The sequence below is a fragment of the Delphinapterus leucas genome, chromosome 2 (assembly GCF_059928025.1).
Source record: "Delphinapterus leucas isolate spDelLeu-1000000601 "Yukka" chromosome 2, BTC_Dleu_Yukka2, whole genome shotgun sequence".
Lineage (NCBI taxonomy): Eukaryota > Metazoa > Chordata > Mammalia > Artiodactyla > Monodontidae > Delphinapterus > Delphinapterus leucas.
The window spans coordinates 78,475,280-78,498,753 of NC_143130.1; the positions used below are offsets into that span (position 1 = coordinate 78,475,280).

At 42.3% G+C, this 23,474-nt stretch overlaps 1 protein-coding gene across 2 annotated transcripts; it reads right to left on the reverse strand.

The window, feature by feature from the left end:
* Window positions 1-2,861: 2,861 nt before the first annotated feature.
* On the reverse strand, window positions 2,862-22,949 carry CCNB2 (cyclin B2). Of its 2 annotated transcripts, none has more exons than XM_089904723.1 (9): window positions 22,772-22,949; window positions 20,122-20,250; window positions 19,903-20,016; window positions 14,487-14,657; window positions 13,667-13,825; window positions 11,700-11,936; window positions 9,897-10,037; window positions 5,785-5,895; window positions 2,862-4,137 (listed from the first exon to the last, which is right to left on the reverse strand). In XM_089904723.1, the coding sequence occupies exons 1-9, from the start codon at window positions 22,793-22,795 to the stop codon at window positions 4,099-4,101; spliced, it is 1,125 nt and encodes a 374-aa protein (XP_089760849.1). In that variant the 5' UTR covers window positions 22,796-22,949; the 3' UTR covers window positions 2,862-4,098. The 2 variants fall into 2 exon arrangements, with proteins under 2 accessions (XP_089760849.1, XP_022435159.1); XM_022579451.3 differs by lacking the exon at window positions 2,862-4,137 and adding an exon at window positions 4,414-4,692 and having other exon boundaries at window positions 22,772-22,948.
* Window positions 22,950-23,474: the final 525 nt, after the last annotated feature.

Sequence of the window (23,474 nt, forward strand, 5' to 3'; positions counted from 1 at the left end):
GTTATGCAAAAGGCCATCTCTCCACAGTGCTCAGGCAAGCGAGACTCACCCATGGAGAGGGCAAAGGTGAGCTTTCCCTATGAGCTTGCTACACCACGAGTGGAGGTGTAGACCACCCACACCCACCTGATCACACATGACCCGTCACCATTATTACCAAGTCCACCTCAGGAAGGCAGAAAGGGGTGAGGAGTGCAGTTTCCTTTTTAAAGGATGTTCCCTCCAAAGCGCACACACCACGTCCACTCATATTCTGCTGGCCAGAACTTAGTCACATGGCCTCAGATGCAAGGGGGTTGGGAGCCTCTTGCTGGAGACAGTCACTGCACAGAGCAGCTTGCCCAGGGCTGAGAGCTCCCTCTCAGCTGTGGCTCCTTCCAGGCAGAGATGCTCACAAGAACAAGTGAGAGACAACATGGCTGTGCAGCCACAGAACTCAGAGTCTCCAACAGCTCGCTGCAGAGCAGGGCATGTGCACAATCCAAATCCTCTCGCTTGTGACTCCTTCTCAACTCCCCCAGACCTGAGTGGAGCTGGGCAGACCTGGGCTGGCCCTGCCTCTAGTACAGGTGGTTTTCTGGGCAGTTTCATTGGCAAGTGGGGATAGAGTCTGGGTTCAGGAGCAGAGCATGCATGGTGCATCTTTGGTGGAGAGCCTAACAATTTCACTGAACCCCTCACCTTTGTAGACAAAAGAATAGGAGCCACTCTGCATTGTTGCCCCCTTTCCCTCCTTGTTTTGTCTCCTGACGCCTGGCTGGTCTTCACAGTTCCTCCTGAATTTAAGAACTCACTTTTACTCCTCCCAGCTCATCTTGATCCCTTTCCTGTCTACTGTACGGGACCTACGCTGCTAACCAGCCTGTTCTAGTCTAAAATCTCCACTTTGCAAATGAGAAGGTGCAGGATGGTTCACTACCTCACCCAAGGTCACACAGCTGTCAACCAGACCAGCCACCACTTGAACCCTGATTGACCCAAAGGCCCATGTTTTTAATCTTTTCTTCAACTCAACAAATATTAAGGAGTTTGACAGTCTAATTGTCAACCTTTAAAGTTCCAATATCTTTCTCTCAAAGAGCAAAAACCTAAAAACGGAAGAAAAACCGCACAAATATGACTCAATAGCTATAAATTGGTAAACTCTTTTGATGGGCAAGAGCTATGTCTAACACTTCAGAAAATACTACAAAGCTACAGTAATCAAAACAGCATGGATTGGCACAAAAACAGATATATGGATCAAGGGAACAGAATAGAGAGCCCAGAAATAAACCCACACATCTACGGTCAATTAATCTTCAACAAAGGAGGCAAGAATAGACAATGGGAAAAAGACAGTCTCTTCAGCAAGTGGTGTTGGGAAAGTTGGACAGCCACATGCAAATCAATGAAGTTATAACACACCCTCCCACCATATATAAAAATAAACTTAAAGTGACTTAAAGACTTAAACATAAGACATGACACCGTAAAACTCCTAGAAGAGAACATAGGCAAAACATTCTCTGACATAAATCGTACCAATGTTTTCTTAGGTCAGTCTCCCAAGGCAATAGAAATAAAAGCAAAAATAAACAAATGGGACCTAATCAAACTTACGAGCTTTTGCACAGCAAAAGAAACCATTAAAAAAAAAAAAAAAGACAACCTACAGAATATTTGTAAATGATGTGACCAACAGGGTTTAATTTCCAAAATATACAAACACCTCATACAACTCAACAAAATAACAGCCCAATCAAAAAAATGGGCAGACCTTAATAGACTTTCCTCCAAAGAAGATATACAGATGGCCAATAGGCACATGAAAAGATGCTCAACACTGCTAGTTATTAGAGAAATGCAAGTCAAAACTATAATGAAATACCACCTCACACCAGTCAGAATGGCCATCATTAAAAACTCTACAAATAACAAATGCTGGAGAGGGTGTGGAGAAAAGGAAACCCTTCTACACTGTTGGTGGGAATGTAAATTGGTGCAGCCACTATGGAAAACAGTATGGAGGTTCCTTAGAAAACTAGAATTGCCATATGATCCAGCAATCCCACTCCTGTGCATATATCCAGAGAAAACCATAGTTCAAAAAGATACATGCACCAATATGTTCATAGCAGCACTGTGGAAACAACCTAAATGTTCATAGACAGATGATAAAGAAGATGTGGTACATATATACAATGGAATACTACTCGGCCATAAAAAACGAAATACTGCCATTTGCAGCAACATGGATGCAACTAGAGATTATCATACTAAGTGAAGTCAGAAAGACAAATACCATATGATATCACTTATATGTGGAATCTAAAATATGACACAAATGAACCTATCTATGAAACAGAAACAGACTCACGGACATAGAGAACAGACTTGTGGTTGCCAAGGGGGAGGGGGTTGGGGGAGGGATGGAGTGAGAGGTTGGGATTAAGCAGATGTAAGCTATTATATATGGAATGGATAGATAAACAAGGTCCTACTGTATAGCACAAAGAACTATATTCAGTATCTTATGATAAACCATAATGGAAAAGAATATTAAAAAAAGAATGTATATATGTGTAACTGAATCACTTTGCCGTACAGCAGAAATTAACACAACATTGTAAATCAACTATACTTCAATAAAATTTAAAAAAACAAAAAAGAATTCTGATGTATCTTTGAATGGCCAGAGTCCATCTCTTCCCAAGACCATCAACCTCCTTAAAATAATAGCCACTAGCATTCAAGCACCTCCAGATACTGTGCTTAACATACTTGAGTACAACACTCTGAGGCAGACGCTCTTAGCCCCATTTTACAGACACAGAAACAAGCACAGAGGTCACACAGCTGCTAAGTAGACTTAAACCCAAGCAACCCAGCTTTAGAGTTTGTGCTCTTCAAATACTGGGGTTACGTCATCTCATTTTCTAATTTCAGTGTTTTTATGATACTATGATTTGTACTTTCACAACTTATTTCACATTTATAACACATTAGTTTAGGTGCCTGCTTGGCAGATAAGTATCTTAAAGGTCTTTTTTTTTTTAATGACATCCTGGAGGTATGAATTTCCTGAGTCACGGTATTTAATATTTAACTAAGCAAAACATGTAATAAAGAAGCTATAAAATGTCTTTGGAATATGCCTGCAAAACCCATCCTTTCTTGATGAGAAGTTGGAGCTCAAGCGTCCCTGGGAAATAACTGCTTTTCAGAGCCAGGAAAGCTCCCTCTCATGCTCTCACTTCGTTACCATTCACACTTGTGACTAAGTTGGTCTAAGGCTGCCATGGGAACAAGCTTCACTAACTCAACAAGGGATATTTATAAGACTTTATACTAGGATTTAACATATAAAGACACCCAGTTCCTCTCCATGCTCAAAACTTAAAGTTTTACTAGTCAGGCAGCCCTGGCCTGCCCAGGCCTCACTGGAGCCAGGCTCTCCTCCGGGGATGGGGCAGTCACACGCCACAGCCGAGTCACAGAGCCAGGCACCTAGGGACCTCAGTCGCGTAGAAGGCAGCTTTTACCGCACTCTAGGTTGGGGAAACACTGCATTAAATGAGTTTACTGCAAAGCTTCTCAGCCTTTATAAATCTTACATGAGTTTGCAGTGTTTCCCAAATGTATCTGACTAACTCCTTTCCCTCAAAAAACCAGTTAACTTCTTGTTGAACTAGTAGTTTGGGCAGTCGTTGCTCTAAGAGACTCATTTATTTCATGGTTTTTTTGTGTTGTTTTTTTTTTTTTAGGTTAGTGGTTAGAGACTGAGAATGCATTCCCTCTTTGATTACATTTAACACTGTTTTCTCATGCCCACCAAAAAAATTAAAATAAACCATAATGTTGGTGGGATGAATTGGGATTGACATATATATACTGATATGTATAAAATGGATAACTAATAAGAACCTGCTGTATAAAAAAATAAATAAAATTCAAAAAATAAAATAAACCATAATGTACTTAGAACAACAGGAAAAAGCATTCCAAGTTTCACCTTTAACAGGATGTCACAGGCCTGCTTCCTTTTTCCAGCTGTGGCCCCTTAGCACTGCTATTCCTGGTCTCAACCATGCCTTGGAGTGAAACACATTATGAGGGTTACTTCTGGAAGCCATCAACCTTGTGGGCCAGGTGTTCCTGTATAGGAATTAGAAAATAGTTAATGCAGGTTCTAGAAAGGGAATGTCATGGTTATCCTCCCATTTTAAATTTTATATAATGAACCAATCTTTAGGAATGGGTGAGCGTTCACTGAAGCCAAGTTGTAGTTTTCTCCGAGAATGGTAAGGTCTTTCCCCAAGCCATCAGGGCAATAATTTACATATTACAATCATAATAGCTCAAAAAGAAATTAGTCAAACAAGCTTCTATTGATTTCTTCACTATAGAATACCCAAATACACACACATAGGATACCTTAAGAAAATCAACAGCTTTATTTTTCCTCAATATACATTTAGAAAATCAGTGTGAGAAAAGGTTTCATGAAATAGACCAGAGGACTATATATAAAGTCAGGAGTTCCAAATCAGCAAGACAAAGTGCACAGGCGAAGCACTCTTCCCTGAGGGCCTCGGCAGCCTAGGACCGTCCCAGCAGAGGTGAGGCAAGCTCTTGGATGGTTTTTGAGTTCAGCTGGGGAGTCGTGCTGATCTTCAGGAGTTTGCTGCTGGCATACTTATTCTTGATGGCCTGCAGAAGTCATCTGTGATTAAGCACACATCAGGAGCACCACCGCCTCGCCACCCCCAAACTTACACCTTATTCCTAGTCTAATTTACAAGTATCAAAGGGCCAGACCCACAGTCTTCAAAGGGTATGATGATGCCAAATCACTGAAGCCAGCAAGTGCTCTAGGGCATGATGTGTTGTGCTTGACAATTTCCTGCCATGCCTAGTGGTGGATAAAACCCAGCTGGTAGCACAGGTGATGGTTTCAGGGTCCAAAGAGCAGGCTTTCTCTCATGAGCTCCCCAGAGGGGTGGGAGGTGGGAGCTGTGTTTATCATACCTAAGTGCCATCAGGACATAACGGATTTGCCAGCACTGGGAGCAGTAACTGGCCATAAAAGTGAGTGGCAACTAGTGCTTAGATCCCAGATGATACTCTCAGGACTGAAAACGTGACACTTCCACAGTGTGCTAAATAATGCTGAAACTACAAGTAAGGAAGCAAATCAGGCCGTGAGGACACTTGGTACAAATGCCTTGCTCTCTGTCAGACCCGTGGTGAGCTCTGATATTTGGCATCACACAAGCACAGGATAGCACCCCCTCTCCTCTGGTTTCTCCTCTCAGGTAGGCCACACAGAGACAGACTCCAAGCTCCCAGGATGCTTCCTGAATGGACTGCTTCACCATGCTGGCTGTTCAGGTGCCTCTCAGTCATTGTCCTAAAAGATGCTGGACAAAGGCCCTGAATGATGTCACCCGAATACCCAAGCCTTCCACAGGGCCACTTAAGCTGGACTCTTGCATGCCGGCCAGCCTTCCCTGCTTGCTGTGCGCCCTACCCAGGATGCCGGGTCAAGCATGGATAATACATTGAACAGCTGCTTGGGCCTGGACATAGCGAGCCTGTCTACCTTATTTTAAAGAAAGTCAGTTCTTGGGGTTTGTGCGTATGCTCCATCCCCAGCTGTACTAGAAAAATGTAAAGAGTTTGTGCTAAAACAGACTCTCACACATGCCAAAATATTTACATGAAAATGCAAACACACATACATCCTCTCATACCCCAAACCCATAATCCAGCACTTTGAACAGCTTAGGAAAGAGTACTTACGATGAATTTCGTTAACTTTTCATTTACTTTCACTACATTTTTGGCCATGTGCTGCATGACTTCCAATACTTCATTCTCTGTGTATCCAGTATAATACTGCTGCTTTACGTTCTGGAACACAACGCAAACAGAAGAAGCAAGATAAAGCCTCCACTTCTTTAGGAGAGCACATCTTACACATGCTGACATTACTTACGTAAAAGCTATAAAAAATATTCTTACCTGCTGGAAAGTCAGTCTCAGCCCCAACCACTACCATGGTACCAGCAAAGCAGCCAGTAAATGCAGGATGACTCTGGCTCGGAGCAGGACTAAATTAAGACGTTACATAGCTCTCAACTAAATCAAATGGAGAGGGTCCCAAATAATGATGTTTTAAAGAAGGTTGTATATGTAAGTAGGGTACTTCAAGTAACAAAGTTTTCATGCTTGCCTCTGTCACCACACTGAAAGGGGAAGGAAAGTGAGGCAGACTATAAACAAACCCAACAAAGGGTTTACAGAGATCGGGGTCTAGCACATCTCAGTCCCCTCGTTAAAGCCCTGCCTGGCAGTGGCTGGTAGGGAGCTCAAGAGCACAGACATCTGTATTGTCGGTCAGGGAAAGGGGTTCAGGATTAAGAAATAAACTGGTCCATAAGCAGCAATCTAAGCTACCAAACCCAGAAGAACGAAGACCTCCCAGCAGCACTCTCCTGTCGGGCCCTGTGTAATTAAGCACTAGAGAACACAGAGCACTCAGAGAAGCATCTACACCCAGCCTCGTGGCCCAGCCTCCCAGAGACCAAAATTCAAGCAAAAGGACAGCTGTTGATTGATAACATGACTTACTTCGTATGAAGATATGTAACCTGACTTTATTTCAGATTTGTGATAAAATTCTAAAAGCTAAAACACACCCCTTTCAAATGCATAATATAATTGGGAAAATAAACCATGATATAACCTTAATCCTAAAACAGTTTAAAGGAAAAAAGAACTAAGCAGGAGTGAATCCTGATGTAATGCACAACCACTGGTATTTTGAAATCAACTGCCAGGAAACAGGGAGGCCTATAGTTAATAGGTTTAGGTCCAAGGAAGCACCTCTTAGACTAATTTGGCTAAAATAAACCATTGGTACCAAGAGCATGTGCCATAGATGTTACCAGTGGCCTTTTTGCCTTCAATTTTTATATCAAAACTTTTCAAATCTATAGAAAAACTGAAAGAATAAGATAATGAACATCTGTATATTCTTTGTGCAGATTCATCAGTTCTTAATATTTTGCCACTTTTTCTCTCCTCCTCTGTCTCTTTCTCTCTCTCACTCATGGTGTCTGCAACTCGCTTTCAAATGGTTCAGCAAAAGTTGTGTGAGATTTTTGAAGCCCTCAAACATCTGGACCATTTGAAAGTGAGTTGCAGACGCCATGACACATCACTTCTAAATGTTTCTCCTAAAGCATCTCCTAAAAAGTATTTTCCTCCCTAGCTACAATACCTTTATCGCATAAGAAACATCAACAGTTCCATAATATCATCTAATATATAGTCAATATTCAAATTTCTGCAATTGTTGCAAAAATATCTTTTATAGATTTTTCTTTTTACATCCAGGGTCCAATCAAGGTACAGACAGTACATTTGGTTGTTGTTGTCTTTAGTCTTTAAAACTCCCATTTTCTTGGCTTTAAATGACATTGATTTTTTTGAACGGTCCGGGTCAGTTACTTTGAGAACGTCCCATTCTGGATTTGTCTGTGTTTCATGATGACTGGATTCATGTCCAGCATTTTGGACGTGAATTCTATTTAGGCGATAATGCATACTCCCTATTACACCAGAAGGTAGGTAAAGTCAGGTAGTCTCACCACTGGTGATACCAAGCTCAATCACTGGGTTAAGGTAGTAACTGCCAGACGTCTCCATCACAAAGGTACAGTTTTTCTTCAGAAATACTACACATCGGGCTTCGCTGGTTGGCGCAGTGGTTGAGGGTCCGCCTGCCGATGCAGGGGACGCGGGTTCGTGCCCCGGTCCGGGAGGATCGCACATGCCGCAGAGCGGCTGGGCCCGTGAGCCATGGCCGCTGAGCCTGTGCTCCGCAACAGGAGAGGCCACAAGAGTGAGAGGCCCGCGTACCACAAAAAATACTACACATCTGTGCGGTGATATTTTGAGAACAATGTGAATCTTGTTTGCCCAGGTTATTTTACTTAATGCTATAAGCATCAATTGACGATCCTTGCTTGAATCTATTATTACACTAGGGGTTTAAAAATGGTGGATTTCTATCTCTACCACTGTTTCTACTTTAATTAGCTGGCATTCTACTGATTTTTTTTTTAAGTCCCTCCCTCCCTACCTTCCTTCCTTCCTTTCTTTTTTATCATTATGGGCTCATGCATTTTTTAATGCATTATAATCTATTACTGTCACAATTCTTTTTAATGCTCAACTTTAGTCAGAAGGAGCCCTTTCAAGCCAGTTTCTATGTCCTTTTGATGTGACCCCATTGATCTTTGAGAATTTCTTGCTACCTGTTACAAACTGATCTAGGCTCATCTTGTACTTCCCCTGCGACAGCCCTGAAATCAGCTATTTCTTGAAGGAGCCCTAGTTCCGAGTATGTCATGGCACTGAGTATGCAAGATGTGAGCACTAGGTATCTTCATTGCTACTGGGTTTTCATTGTTTCTGGGCCTTTCATTATGAATTTATTGATATTTCTAAAACAGACTTAATATTATAGGGTTTTCCTTTGTTTTTAATTGTTAACAATATTTTATCTTCTTACAGTGAAAATTTTAGTCCTTAATAACACGAATCTTTGCTTTATCCTACAATAAAAATAGTTCCAGGATTATAATAACAGACCACTATTAACCTAGAAACAGATTAGTAAACCTCCTAAGTAAACTTTAAGTATGTTACCTTTTTTGGTCCTTTGTTTTAATTTCACATCCCACTAAAAATGCACAGTCAGAGTGCTGTGTTCAAAAGTTACGGGAATTAATTCTTCCCTCTGGTCTGTTATCACTTTCAATATATAGTGACATTGTTTTTGCTTAATTCCAGTTTCGGGTTTGCATAGAACATTCATATTGTTCAAAAGTCAAAAAAGTTACATTACATTGTATACAAGTTAATAAAAAATTACAACCAGAAGTTCTGCTCCTATCCTCAACCTTCTACCCTGATACCCACCCTGAGGTATCCATCTTCATTAGTTTCTGGTCTATTCTTCTTGTATTTTTTGAAAAATTAGCAAATACGTAAGCACAGATACATATCCTCTCTCTCTTACTCCCATTCTTTCTTACATAAATTGTAAACTCTACATACTGTGTAGAGGAAAAGGTCCACCACGATGCCCTGGCATTCTTACACATATCTACCACATAGGCCACGCAGACAAAGGCCTGAACCACATTGATCTGTCCTGGCAAAGTGCTTTGTGATCCTCCTGAAACATGATGGGGTAGCAGGCGAGGGGGCCGCCTCCAAGCCGTCTCCCACTTGCTTCCCTATCTCTTCTGGGTAGGAGGCTGTAATGAGACCACTCCTTATCACCTCCTGGGCTCTGCTGGGGTGTTTGCTCTGCTGCTTGTGGGCTACAGATACAGACTCTAAAACTGCTTAGTGGCAGTGCAGAATGGGCCCATCCACAGAAGCGATCCTCTGACTCGCATTGCAGCCAGTGGCCCCTTTTGTTTCACTGTTATCCTTTTTGGTGTGTGCAGCAAGAACCCAGGCAGGAGCTGACATCCCTGGCTAATTTTATGAACCTCAAAGTGGCTCATTTCATCTTTACCGGGTAAACCAGGTCAGGCCTTGGCCCTGTTTTGTCTTATGTGCTTGACAACTTGCTTGTTTCACTTAACAAAATATCCCAGAAATCTTAGCGTATCAGTTCTTAGTGGCCTTCCTCATTCTTTACGACTCTGTAATATGTTTGTGTACCATGGTGTTGTCACCTAGGTTATGCCTGCATCATTCCAAGCAGCTCTTTTAAGCCTGTGGCCTTTTAGCAACTGCTTCAAGGATAGTGTGTGACAAATGCTAACGCCTTTTGTGTCTAGAGGCCCTAAAATACAGCTAATTAATTTCTTCTTAAATTCAACACTTACCCATTTTCCGTGGCCTAGAACCTTCTGGGACAGGCAGGAAGCGGCTGCTGCCACCTTAGAAGGGTGATAATGCACCATGTCGTAGTCAATGAGAGTCAGTTCCATCAAGTATTTGGCTAAAGTGTGCTGTTCAACATCAACCTATGAAAGAACAGATGGTAAGAAGCATGGCTGTTATGACTCTCTTGCAAAATTCTGGGTGAAGATCTAGGAACTCTAAAAAAAAATAAGATCTAGGAACTCAAATCCACTTAACTCACTTTTCCTTCCCAGGCACTGCTCTATTCCACAGTATGTTACAAACACAGAACATGAAGTCTTTTAAGAACTGATAAGTTCCCATATCTCTTCCCTCTTGTGTCTAGAGATATGGGAACATATGTATATGTATATGTATAACTGATTCACATTGTTATAAAGCAGAAACTAACACACCATTGTAAAGCAATTATGTTCCAATAAAGATGTAAAAAAACAAACAAACAAAAAAAATGCCAGGTGAAGAGAAAGAGACACATGAGGAGAAGACCATGTGAAAAGGCCCAGGGCCAGCTACAAGCCAAAGAAAGAGGCCTAGAACAGATCCTTCTTTCACAGCCCTCAAAAGGAACCAGCCCTGCCAAAACCTTGATTTCAGATCTTAGCCTCCAGAACTGAGAAACAATACATTTCTATTGTAAGCCACCCAGTTTGGGGTACTGTGTTATGGCAGCCCTCGGAAACGAATTCATATGTCAATTTCAGCCCCTTAACTCTTTTCCCTTAAGAAATAGAGCTCAACAATTTACAATTACCGAGACGTGGAAACAACCTAAATGTCCATCAACAGATGAATGGATAAAGAAGATGTGGGGGCTTCCCTGGTGGCACAGTGGTTGAGAGTCCGCCTACCGATGCAGGGGACACGGGTTCGTGCCCCGGTCTGGGAAGATCCCACATGCCGCGGAGTGGCTGGGCCCGTGAGCCATGGCCACTGAGCCTGTGCGTCCAGAGCCTGTGCTCCGCAACAGGAGAGGCCACAACAGTGAGAGGCCCACATACCGCAAAAAAAAAAAAAAAAAAAAAAGATGTGGTACATATATACAATGGAATATTACTCGGCCATAAAAAAGAATGAAATAATGCAATTTGCAGCTACATGGATGGACCTAGAGATTATCACACTAAGCAAAGTAAGTCAGAAAGAGAAAGACAAATACCGTATGATACCACTTATATGTGGAATCTAAAATGTGACACAAATGAACTTATCTATGAAACAGAAACAGACTCACAGACATAGAGACTTGTGGTTGCCAAGGGGGAGGGGGATGGGGGAGGGAAGTATTGGGAGTTTGAGACTAGCAGATGCAAATTATTACATGTAGAATGATAAACAACAACGTCCTACTGTATAGCACAGGGAACTATATTCATATATCCTGTAATAAATCATCACGGAAAAGAATATGAAGAAGAATATACATATGTATGTATAACTGAGTCACTTTGCTGTACACCAGAAACTAACACACTGTAAATCAACTATACTTCAATTTTTAAAAATAATAAAAAAAAAGAAATAGGGCTCAAAAAAAAAAAGTCACTTTGCTGTACAGCAGTATTTAACACAACATTGTAACTCTACTTCAATAAAAAAAAAATTAAAAAAATAAAACTCAAAAAAAAACACTGATAAGTGTTAGGACTTATCTAAAAGATGCATCTTATAAATTCATAAGTTTTCCTTTAATTGGGTCAGTGTTTCTGGGATGAGACAACAAACAGCAAAATAAAGTCTCCTACGGAATTGGAGGCACTTACCTCTCCGGCTTTTGATGCCCGCCTTAAGAAATGTAGTGGTAAAGGTCGACCCAACTCAAATTTCAGTTCTTTCAGAATTAGAGTTTCCATTTCTCGAATCTGGGAACTGGTGTAAGCATTGTCTGTGATGTAAACGAAGTCTTCAATATTTGGAGAAAACATCTCCTCATACTTGGAAGCCAAGAGCAGAGCTGTAATCCCAACCAGTTGAAGCTTCTTACGAGAGACTGGCTGAACCTAATTGAAGAAGAGTGTGTCAAAAGTCTTAACTAACAAGAGGATGGGGGCTCTGGGTGGAAGAAAGTACGAGGAAACCAAGTCCTGAAGAAGTGCACGTTGTCTCTGCTCACACCCCTCTTAAGGGCACAGGAAGCTGAGTGTTGATCACAGGCACCACCATGGCTCGCAGGAGCTGTCTATCATGAAGTGCTTGCTATGTGCCAGGCACAGTGCTAAGATTCAAACAATCATCTCATCGAATCCTCACAAAAAACATAGGAAGTACATATTTTTTACCCCACTTAGAAATAGATGGACTAAGATGCAGACATCAGGCCAAGATCAGTCAATTGCTGACTGACAACCAAGCTCCCAGGCACTGCTCCACCCCCATCATCCTGGCTTGAGTGTCTGGGAAGCCCCAATATGGCACTCAGCATGGTCTGATTCAGGATGAGGCCAAGCTAAAAAGCAGGAATTTAATGGATGACTAGGGCTGAGGAAGTGCCTTAAGTGTCTCCTTAATCCTCACCAAGAGTACACTCATTATTCATCCTGAAGAACCTTCCAAAGATGCTTCAGGGTCAGAGAAAATCTCAGCCTAGAGGATAAGTGTTTCCCTTAACTTTCTTTTCTTTTTAAACTAGGAATTTATGTTTTTTGCTTCAACTCTTAATATTGAAAATCTACCAAAAATATAACAGTGCTTTCCTATCCAGTGAGGATTGTATAATAAAAACCACTAACTCGGGCTTCCCTGGTGGCACGGTGGTTGAGAGTCCACCTGCCGATGCAGGGGACACGGGTTCGTGCCCCGGTCCGGGAAGATCCCACATGCCGCGGAGCGGCTGGGCCCGTGAGCCACGGCCGCTGAGCCTGCGCATCCTGAGCCTGTGCTCCGCAACAGGAGAGGCCACAGTAGTGAGAGGCCCGCGTACCGCAAAAACAAAACAAAACAAAACAGAACACTAATGACTCTATGATTACTTAGCATTTTGCAGTATCTCAGGGTCAGTCTTATCAACACAATTATTACTGTATGGTTTGGGCTTGACCTACACCTACATTATAAATGTTGACTTTAAGTAAATAAAGCCTTATCTGAAGGGCTACCCATTTGGTAGACAACGCACCAGTGGTTAATGTCTGGCATTTCTTCTAACTGCTCAGTGTTCTTACATTACCAGTTGAGAAATATTTTGATGATCACTATGCTTCTCGGCTTAATTTCTTACCTCCCTCTTTACTTTAGACCTCACACTGAGTACACTCCCCACACATACCACCAACCCCTTGTAAAAAGTCTGCCTCCTGCCTCTTCTACACCGATTCAATGCCACAGCCGGCTGGAAACTGTTAAGTCCTCTAGCCAAACTCTCATTTTTCAGATGAGGAAGCTTAACACCAAAGAGTACTGAACTATGGAAACTGTGCAAGTGGGCCTGGAGAACCAGCCTCCAAAGGCACCACAGGCTTCAGATGGACTTTCAGACCATCTGATGGTTTATCTCCTCCAATGAATGATTGCGGCAAGGCAGCATTTCCCCTGAGCACTTTTCAGCAGGCTGACCTAACAGAAATGCCCAGCATTGGTCAGCATCACCAGAGGTTTGACACACTTGGACTACTTCCTTTTCTAGCACTTGAAGTTCTTTGGCATCTAATTGGCTTTTGGTTTTTTCTTCAGAGGCACCACACCTTGGCAGTGCATAAATGCAAAGTTCACTGAGCTGCACGAAGTCCCTTACCTGTAAAAATCGGTCCATGATGGCGACGCACATGTACAGAGTTTCCTGCAGTAGCCTAAACTTGGAGTGGACTTGCACCAGCCAATCCACCAGGATGGCACGCATGCGTCCGTTTATATCTCTTCCATCTAAAAAATGTGGATTTATGGATTGTAGAACCTGTAGGTGGAGTTAAAAGTTTAAAAAGCTGACCTCGATAAACAACAAGGTCCTACTGTAGCACAAGGAACTATATTCAATATCCTGTGATAAACCATAATGTAAAAGAATATCAAAAAGAATACATATATCTATAACTGAGTCACTTTGCTATACAGCAGTAATTAACACAACATTGTAATTCAACTATACTTCAATGAAAAATAAATTTTAGGGACTTCCCTGGCGGCGCAGTGGCTAAGAATCCACCTCCCAGTGCATGGGACACAGGTTTGAGCCCTGGTCCAGGAAGATCCCACATGCCACGGAGCAACTAAGCCCGTGAGCCACAACTACTGAGCCTGTGCTCTAGAGCCCACGAGCCACAACTACTGAGCCCGTGTGCCACAACTACTGAAGCCCGCACACCTAGAGCCCATGCTCTGCAACAAGAGAAGCCACTGCAATGAGAAGCCCGCGCACTGCAACGAAGAGTAGCCCCCGCTTGCTGCAACTAGAGAAAGGCCGCGCACAGCAGGCCCAATGCAGCCAAAAATTAATTAATTAATTAAATAAAATAAAATTTAAAAAATAAGTTAAAAAAAAAGCTGACCTCATTTCCTTCCCAGCTATGTGGTAAATTCCACACTGTTGTACAACCAAAACACAAAGGCCCACTCACCTCAAGCTGCCTTAGATACTGATAGATATCCTTAACATAGTCGCTGCAGAGCTGAGGGTTCTCCCAGTCTTCAGTATCAATATCCTCAATTTTGCAGATCAAGGCATCAGAGAAAGCTTGGCAGAGGTTCTCTTCCTTCATGGAGATATCCACAGGTGTGGGAGAGGGACCCTACACCCACAAATGAAAGTGTATGTATCACTACCTTAGGAGTAGCCTTGATCACAAATACAAGCAGGGCCAACTGGTTTAAAAGTATCATATGCATTTTTATAAATGATAAAGCCCAAACAAATACATTTCAGAGTAAGAGGTGAATAATTCAAGATGTAGGGGATGAAGTTTTTGGAGATATACTCCCCTGTTTAAAAACACTCTAGGGGGTGGGAGGGAGGGAGATGCAAGAGGGAGGAGATATGGGGATATATGTATATGTATAACTGATTCACTTTGTTATAAAGCAGAAACTAACACACCATTGTAAAGCAATTATACTCCAATAAAAATGTTAAAAAAAAAAAAACCACTCTAGGGGACTTCCCTGGTGGCGCAGTGGTTAAGACTCCACACTCCCAGTGCAGGGGGCCTGGGTTTGCTTCTCTCCAGCCTCCTGGCCAGGTCTCCCTCACCTCAAGCAGTCTCCCTCTTCCCAGAAGCCTCTTGTCCCTGTATCCACATGGATAATTCCCTCACCTTCTTCAAGTTTTGCTTAAGTGTTATCTTCTCAATTAGGTCTGTCCTATTTAAAATTACCATATGCCTTCTATTCCCCCCACACATGTGTTTCATCTCTTTTACGGTGTTTTTCCCCAAAGAATCGATAACTTCCTAATATACTATAGAGTTTATTTATATATGATGTGTATTATTTTCTGTCTACCTCTACCAGAATGTAAGCTTTATAACCTTACATTTATTCAAACTGATTTTGTCCACTAAGGTATCTCAAATACCTGTCATCCCTGACACAGTAAATATTTACTGAGTGAAAGAAAGTTAGACACCTGGGTTCAGAGATTCCTAGAGCTGATAGTTCACTTTAGCAGTAGCCTCTTGTGCAAGTGTAATGTTTTCTTCTCATGAACTAATTTATTCTAAATTGAGAAACTGGCAACGAAAAAGCAGGAAAGCACATTCCAGCCTATGAATAAAACAGAAGGAGGAAGCAAAGACTGAGCAAGTATACACCCAGTATTTTATTTTCTTATGCTGACTGGGTGATTATTTATAAAACTCACACAAATTAAAACTTTATGAAGTTAAAACAAGCGTTTAGTAATGAAGCATAAACAATTACTTTTTTAAAGAATAAGAGGTACTTCTCAAAGTATAGCCTAGGACTGCAAGGCTATAAGAATATGTATTAAAGTAATAAAATACATAAGGAAAGAGAAGGCAGTATAATAAACAATTTTAATTTACATTAAAGCTCAATGATTATAGTTTCCAGTCTTAGAGAAGAAGAAAACAGTAACAATATATATATCTATATACCTATCTATCTATCTATCTATATATATAGAGAGAGAGAGAGAGAGAGAGAGATAGCAATTCAAAACATGCCCTTCCCTCTTAAACCAAAGGTCTTAAACTGAGGAAGGGCTAGGTGAGCAAGAGGTATACAGGTATACCTCATCTACTCAAGAGCTTAAGAACCGTTAGAAGGAATAAGAAGAGCTACCTGGGGTACCAGGGAGAAACCTAGTGAGGTTACCAGAGACGGTAGGACCTCAAGGAAAATGAGTAGGCAAAGGTACACAAGCACAAAATCCCAGGGGAAGCCAAGAAATAAAGGCAAGTCTGGGGGCTTCCCTGGTGGCGCAGTGGCTGACAATCTGCCTGCCAATGCAGGGGACACAGGTTCGAGCCCTGGTCTGGGAAGATCCCACACCGCGGAGCAACTGGGCCCGTGGGCCACAACTACTGAGCCTGCGCGTCTGGAGCCTGTGCTCCGCAACAAGAGAGGCCGTGATAGTGAGGCCCGCGCACTGCGATGAAGACTGGCCCCCACTTGCCACAACTAGAGCAAGCCCTTGCACAGAAACGAAGACCCAACACAGCAAAAATTAATTAATTAATAAACTCCTACCCCCAACAACAACAACAACAAAAAAAGTGACATCTTTAAAAAAAAAAGGCAAGTCTGGGAACTGCATGTTGATTTGGGACGGCAGAAGGTAGTGCGTGAGGTGACAGAAATGGGCTGGGAAGGTGAGCAAAACTTAGCTAAGGAGTTTAGATTTTATTTGAATGTAAGTGAACCCACTGAAGAAACTGAGCAAGAGTAATTAGAATCAGATGTGCATTTTAATAAGCCCATGTAGCTTCAGTTTAAGGTAACCTTTTTTAAGAATAAGCATCATCACTCTCCCCAGGGAGGGCAATCAGTACCAGAAAGCCTAAGAAGGCAGAGGTTATCTTCATGTGCTTCAGACTGCCTTAGCAGCTTGAAATGTTTACCTCTGTCTACGCAGAAGTATATCTGAGTTTAGCCATATCCAAGGCCACCAGGATGAGACAAGGATAATTGCTCTGGGCCTTAATGTAGAATTTATTGAAAGCATTCCTTTTGGACTCCAACACAATCTAATTATTCTGAAATCCTTTCTAAGATCCTGCTTCCCTGTACAGATTATAGCCTAAGCCCTGTGGGCCAACTGTGCAATCCTGTCCAGAGTCTGCTGCATGCAAAGGTAAAAAAATGCATCAGCTAGTTACCCATTACAAAAGTGGTTCTAGAACAAAAACCTTCAAATTAGATTAATGAATGAGCCCTGTGGGTTGTCAGAGACAACTGAAAAGTAGTAATAAAAACAATAAAGCTGTGAGATTTTGCTGAACTTGAGAACCTGCTCTTTGGTAAAGGATGGGTAGACTGTGAGTAAAGGCTACTGAAGTTCTCCTAGCACCAACATTTAATGAGTCGGGTCTGTTAAGAGAACGGATTAATATGAATATGCAAATATATAGGTATTTACACAAGTTTTGGTAAAACACAAAATTCCTTTATTTACTAAATTTATAATAGATAAACAATGTCAATTAAGTGCAATAAGGAAGGACTCCAAGAAAAACTGTTGATTCCAAACAGACAGTTCATGATTTATAGCAATGACTGTGTACACGTGTGTACAAAAGCATACTCAGTTGTGGAAAGGCAAAATCAGTTACCATGATTAGCTTTAGGGAATGCAGTGGAGTGGAATTTTGGGGGTAGGGAGGATAGTTAAAATGAACTGACCCTTTATTCCATGTGCTCTATTTCTGTATTGTCTTGCTTATTTATGCATGTTTCTTGTGTAATTAAAAATAAAAGGCACCCTATTTTTTTTAAAATATGAATAATTGTGCTCGTTTTCTTTTATATATAGTTTTTGTTTTAGGGAAAGTTAGCCCATAAAAGATTCTTACAGTTGAATAATGACTATAACCAAATTTAGTGTTTCAATCAAATCTGTAAATCTAAAACCTCATCAGAATTTCTAGCTGCCACTCCCCAGTACATCTCCTAAGCTCGCATCTACTTCTGCTACAGGGTATTATAGTGCATGCTTTCACTCTGACATTCTCGACTTGACTGGGAGCTTCCTGGGGACAGAGTCAGTGGTTCACTCACCTTGTTTCCCCAGTACCCACCAAACAAGAGGCTAGTAAAAAGCCTTCTTCCTTCCTTCAAACTACTCAGTCTGCCAAAGCCTCATGAGTCAGCAAAAAACAGTTTTCTCCAAAAATTGCATGATAATAAGCTTCTGCAAATACCTGTGAATGGCTGGAGCCCTCTCCTTCAGATATTGCTGGCCCATTTCCAAATGCATTTCCCATTGGCTGTCTCTCTGTTACCTCAACAAGTCTAAATCCAAATGAGACACCTTCCCCAAAGCTAACTCAATCTCCTGAATTTCCTATATTTTATTAATTTATTCCATAAATGGTTCCTTAAATACTCAAGTGCTTAAGCTTCTCACTCCCCCACTCCAAGCAACATAGCCAAAGAATTCCTTCTGAATACAGGATGATGTCCCTGAAAGGAGTTCTGGTACATCCCAACACATTTGAGGTTGTTTCTTAGCACCCGTATAGATACTGGTACGTGGATGTCCACTTAGGGGAGATATGGGCTCGTTCAAGACACCCATCAGCCCTTGTTTAGAAAACTGCAGTACCACCTAATTAACGTCCCTTCCATGGCCACCCTACACTGCTTTCATCAGGTGTCTCCTCCTCAAAACATTCCACAGGTTCCTCACTGCCTAATGGGATAAAATCCAAATTCCAAGGCCTTCAAATCCAGCTGCAACCTTCTTCCCAACTTTTTTCCTGTTTCCTCACACAAACCATCTGACCCAATTTAGACTTGCTGACTCTTTGCCCCAAAGGACATAATTTATAGGCCTATTCCCTTTTTGGTGCCCTGATTCCTATTGCTGCTTTGTTCCCCCAAAAGGTGCCCCTTCCTATCAGCTTCTTCCTATCCTTAAAAATCCCTTAAAAACTTCCTATCCTTAAACTTCCTATCCTTAAAAACTTAAAAAATCCCTTAAAAACTTCCTATCCTTAAAAACTTATTCCAGGAAGTTTCCCCAGACCACTCCATCCCTCAAGATTCTCTCCCTCCTTTAGATGCACCTTGCATTCAGTCATCCATTGCCCATGGGCACCTAGCAGCATGCCCTCGGATTATATATCTAATTTTCAGGTACAGATGCCCGTTCTGGATAAGTCTCCTCAAGGCAAGATGTCTCTTTATCAGCCTTAACACAATTGGATGTGTATAGTAAGTACTCACCTGTTTCTCAAACATATTCAATGTTTTTAATTTCAAACATGCAATAATATATAAATATTTTGAGCTAGAAAGTGTGAAGTGGTCATTGTTGTATTCTCAGCACCTACAACAGTGCTTGCTTCATTGTAATTATATGAATGTGTGTAATCTATGAATGAGAGCATGCATGAACTAGAACATGGTGGAAGATGAACACGCCAGTGGGTCCATTAGCATTCTAACTTCAGTTGAGCTACCCAGTCACGGAGACTACAATCTATCAACACAGAATTTTGGCATTACTTTGTTCTTCCATGAGTGAAGGTCTCAGAATTGTAAGCTTCCACCATCTTCATGGACAAGTTCATTCTTATAGTGAGTTATTTTAATAAAACCTACCAAATTTTCCTCTGAGATCACTAAATTTATTTGGGTATTAAGGTATTTAACTTTGTTATTCAAGGTCATAATATTATATTAAGGTACCATCACTGAAAAGATGTGTATGTTCATTTTCTACACTGTTGTTTTAAAGTAGAGCTCTAGCTATCACTGTTCTTCAAAAGTTGCACTGACAGTAAAGGTACCCTTATATCCTAGCCCCAAACAGCCTACTTCGTCAAGTATGTTTGTAAATTCAGAACTTCCTACCTTTGGAGCCAACACTTCCATCTGCACTGGTTTCACAGAAGCAGTAGGTTTCAGGTGCTTGTTGACATTTGTTGTTTTGGTGGGTGGAACAGGTACTTTAGTGTTCTGAGCTTTCTAAAAGGGAAAAGAAATGTGAATAGGGCAAGAGGGCCAGTGTTGCCCCTCAGTGCTCTACAGAATCAGCCTAGGGTGTGCAGGTACAGTTCTCAGAGTTGTTACCTTAGTTACTTGTGTGGCTCTGATTGTAACTCGATTTCCAATTTCTTCTAAAACTGCCCGCCTGATAGTCACATGGCTTTTAGGTTTAGAATTAACTCCCGTGTCAGTATTCTCCAAATCGGTGGACACCTAAAAAAAAAAAAAAAAAGGAAAAAAATTACTGAAGAGTTGAGATCATTTACAATACTTTGCTAGTGTCAGAATTGATTCAGGAAAGGTGAATATGCTGAGATCTACCTGTGAGAGGGAAAAGGTACATTTTAGGAAGTCTAAAAATGCTATTTGTGATTTATAACATCACTCTAAATTAGGCAAATCACTCCACCTTAACTATTTTTTAAAAATCCCACTAAGAGCTTCACAGATAAGTGATCATTTCTCATATGGTACCCACATCATTTGTCAGAGATACCTGGATATTAATGGCATCTATTTAAAAAATTTCCTTGACAGAGAAGAGTAACAAGTGCAATTAAGACACAATACTAAAAAGCTGTTTTGGGCTTCCCGGGTGGCGCAGTGGTTAAGAATCCGCCTGCCAATGCAGGGGACACAGGTCCGAGCCCTGGTCCGGGAAGATCCCACATGCCGCGGAGCAACTAAGCCCGTGCGCCACGACTACCGAGCCTGCGCTCTAGAGCTCGCGGACCACAACTACTGAAGCCTGCGCGCCTAGAGCCCGTGCTCCACAACAAGAGAAGTCACTGCAAACGAGAAGCCTGCGCACCGCAATGGAGAGTAGGCCCCGCTTGGCACAACTAGAGAAATGCCGCGCACAGCAACGAAGACCCAACGCAGCCAAAAATAAATAAATAAACTAAATTAAAAAAAATTTTTTTTAAGTGTGGTTTCTGCTTTAAAAAGCTGTTTAAAAACCAGATGTTTAAAACCTAAACTAGCTTTGATTCTTATGCCATGCTAGAAATAAGAAGTACTCAGGTAGACAAGATCTTTAGAGATACAGCTTTTTAGCCATGAGAGTGCCATAGCATGTACTCTCTATTTTATTAGGGATATTTAGAAAGAAAATAGTTTTCATGGGTAAAATAGTTTTATCTCAAATTGAAAGTTTGAATTGTATGAAATAAAAATTGTTAGTTGGGCTTCCCTGGTGGCGCAGTGGTTGAGAGTCCGCCTGCCGATGCAGGGGACACGGGTTCGTGCCCGGGTCCAGGAAGATCCCACATCCCGCGGAGCGGCTGGGCCCGTGAGCCATGGCCGCTAAGCCTGCGAGTCCGGAGCCTGTGCTCCGCGATGGGAGAGGCCACGGCAGTGAGAGGCCCACATACCGAAAAAAAAAAAAAAAAAAATTGTTAGTTGACCTTAACCTGCTTTAGACAGAATGTCCTTAGAAACAAAACTTGTTAGTAAAAACAATTCACACAAAAAAGTTTATTTGATTATATGTGATAAACATTTCATGAGAAAAAAAACAGCATGTACTATCCCTGAGAATTGGGGGGGTCTTAATCTTAAAAAATTTCCCAACAGGGGGTCTGAATGGACCTACCAGGATAGACAGAGGGGCAGGGAAAAACTCAAGCCTTACCTGAATAGACAGAATTTGACTAGGAAAGCACCTGATGGGATAGATTAGACAAAAATTACTTATCAATTTGACTCAGATTCATAAAAGGGTTACAATTAAATATCGAGTGTATTCAACGTATTATTATTAGGATTCTCAAAACTCACACTGTTCAATTTTTCCAGCAGTTCCTGAGATGTTTAAAAAGTGTTTCAAAGTTCAATTCTTATGGGTTGAAGCCTGGTAATCTAAATTAAGCCATCTGGAAGGGGAAATCCCCAGCTTTTAACAAACCTACAGCCAGGAGGAGAATGGAGCTCAGGTGTGTCAGTGCCCTCTATTTTTCAGCAAAGAAAAAAGTAGATCCAGGTACAATTCAAACCCACAGAAAAAAATCCAAAATACCATTAACACTTTGTTTTTTGCAAAGACGAAATAAATGAATTTGGACCCTTCTCTCAGTCTGCCATATTGCTCCAAATTATATGCAAAATCTCTATTGCACTTGAGTAAAGAAATTACTTTTTTAAAGGGACAAGCCCATACATTAGTGAACTTAGCCTTGTAACACTTCGTGTGCAGAAATAAATAGGAAACTAATAAAAGAGAAATGTGAAAACATCTGAAAAACAACCACAGCTGTTGCTTGATCAAACATTAGAACACTTCACAGACTGCGGAATTTCTTCAGTCCATCTCCCTACCCTCACCACGGATCCCTTAGCTGGCAAGGAGTTTGAGAAGAGAGGAAGGAAACCCCAAGAAGCTGTAACTCTCTAACAACAAAGCGCCCTCGGGGATCGCTCGCCGCGTCCTAGGCCCAGTGCTCCGGGAGCTCACTTGACAACTGCCACCCCCGAGGCGCTTTCCCACACTTCCCCCACCCCAGCGCAGGGACGGCCAGGCCAGGAGCCGGGACCCGGAGGAGCGGAAGCGAGGCGGGGAGAAGCCGGCCGGAGCGGAGAGGACAGGCCGCAGGGCCCGGGCCGCCCGCAAGAAGGGGAAAGCGGCGCAGGTTGGGACGAAGAAGCTCGGAGCGGAGGAGAGAGAGAAGCGAGAGGCGGCCGAGGGCGCTGCGCGGCCGGGGCCCAGGCCTGCGCTGGGGGTCGCCGGCCCACTCACCGTCGGGCGTCGGAGCAGCGCCATGAGGGACGGGACAGGCAAGAGTGGCAGCCCGGCCCAGGGAGGGACGCGGACTGGAAACAGAGAGCACTAGCTTCCCCGGCGCCGTTAGGACTGCCCTCCGAGCCCGCACCGCTGGGAATCTTCGTGAAGTCGCCTAGTTCCAGGATTCAAATACCGCGCCGCTCGCGCCCCCATTGGGCGGCCCTACGTACGGCGCCCTCTTCCCATTGGCTAAGTAGGAGACATTCCCGTAGGCTGATTGGCTGAATTTTCCAGACCCGTTTGGTTGTCATAACAACCAGTATTTTTCCTGCTTACTGTCTTTTAAAAAATCTCGGCCCTAAAATAAACAAAAATGAAATGCCTCGTTGGGAAAGCAGACGTAGGACGCCTTGTCTGAATTTTGACGAGGATGTCAACGGATGTCTACGGATTACGGATGTCTACGTTTGTACTGGGTGGGCGGAAGTTGGTACTAAGGAACACCCTGGAAATGCCATTTCTGACCATTATTTCTCTTCCGGAAATTTCGCGTTCGAGCTTAGGTAGGGTTGGCCTGCCTGGGTTGGGGAACAGGCGCCTCTGGTTGGTTTAGGGCTGCACTGTGTTAGGTGGTTGAGACTCAAACGTGTGCTTAAGGAATGGAAATTGTGGTGTTTATTCAGAAGCTAAGATTCCTAGGAGAGGGGGAAAAAAATGA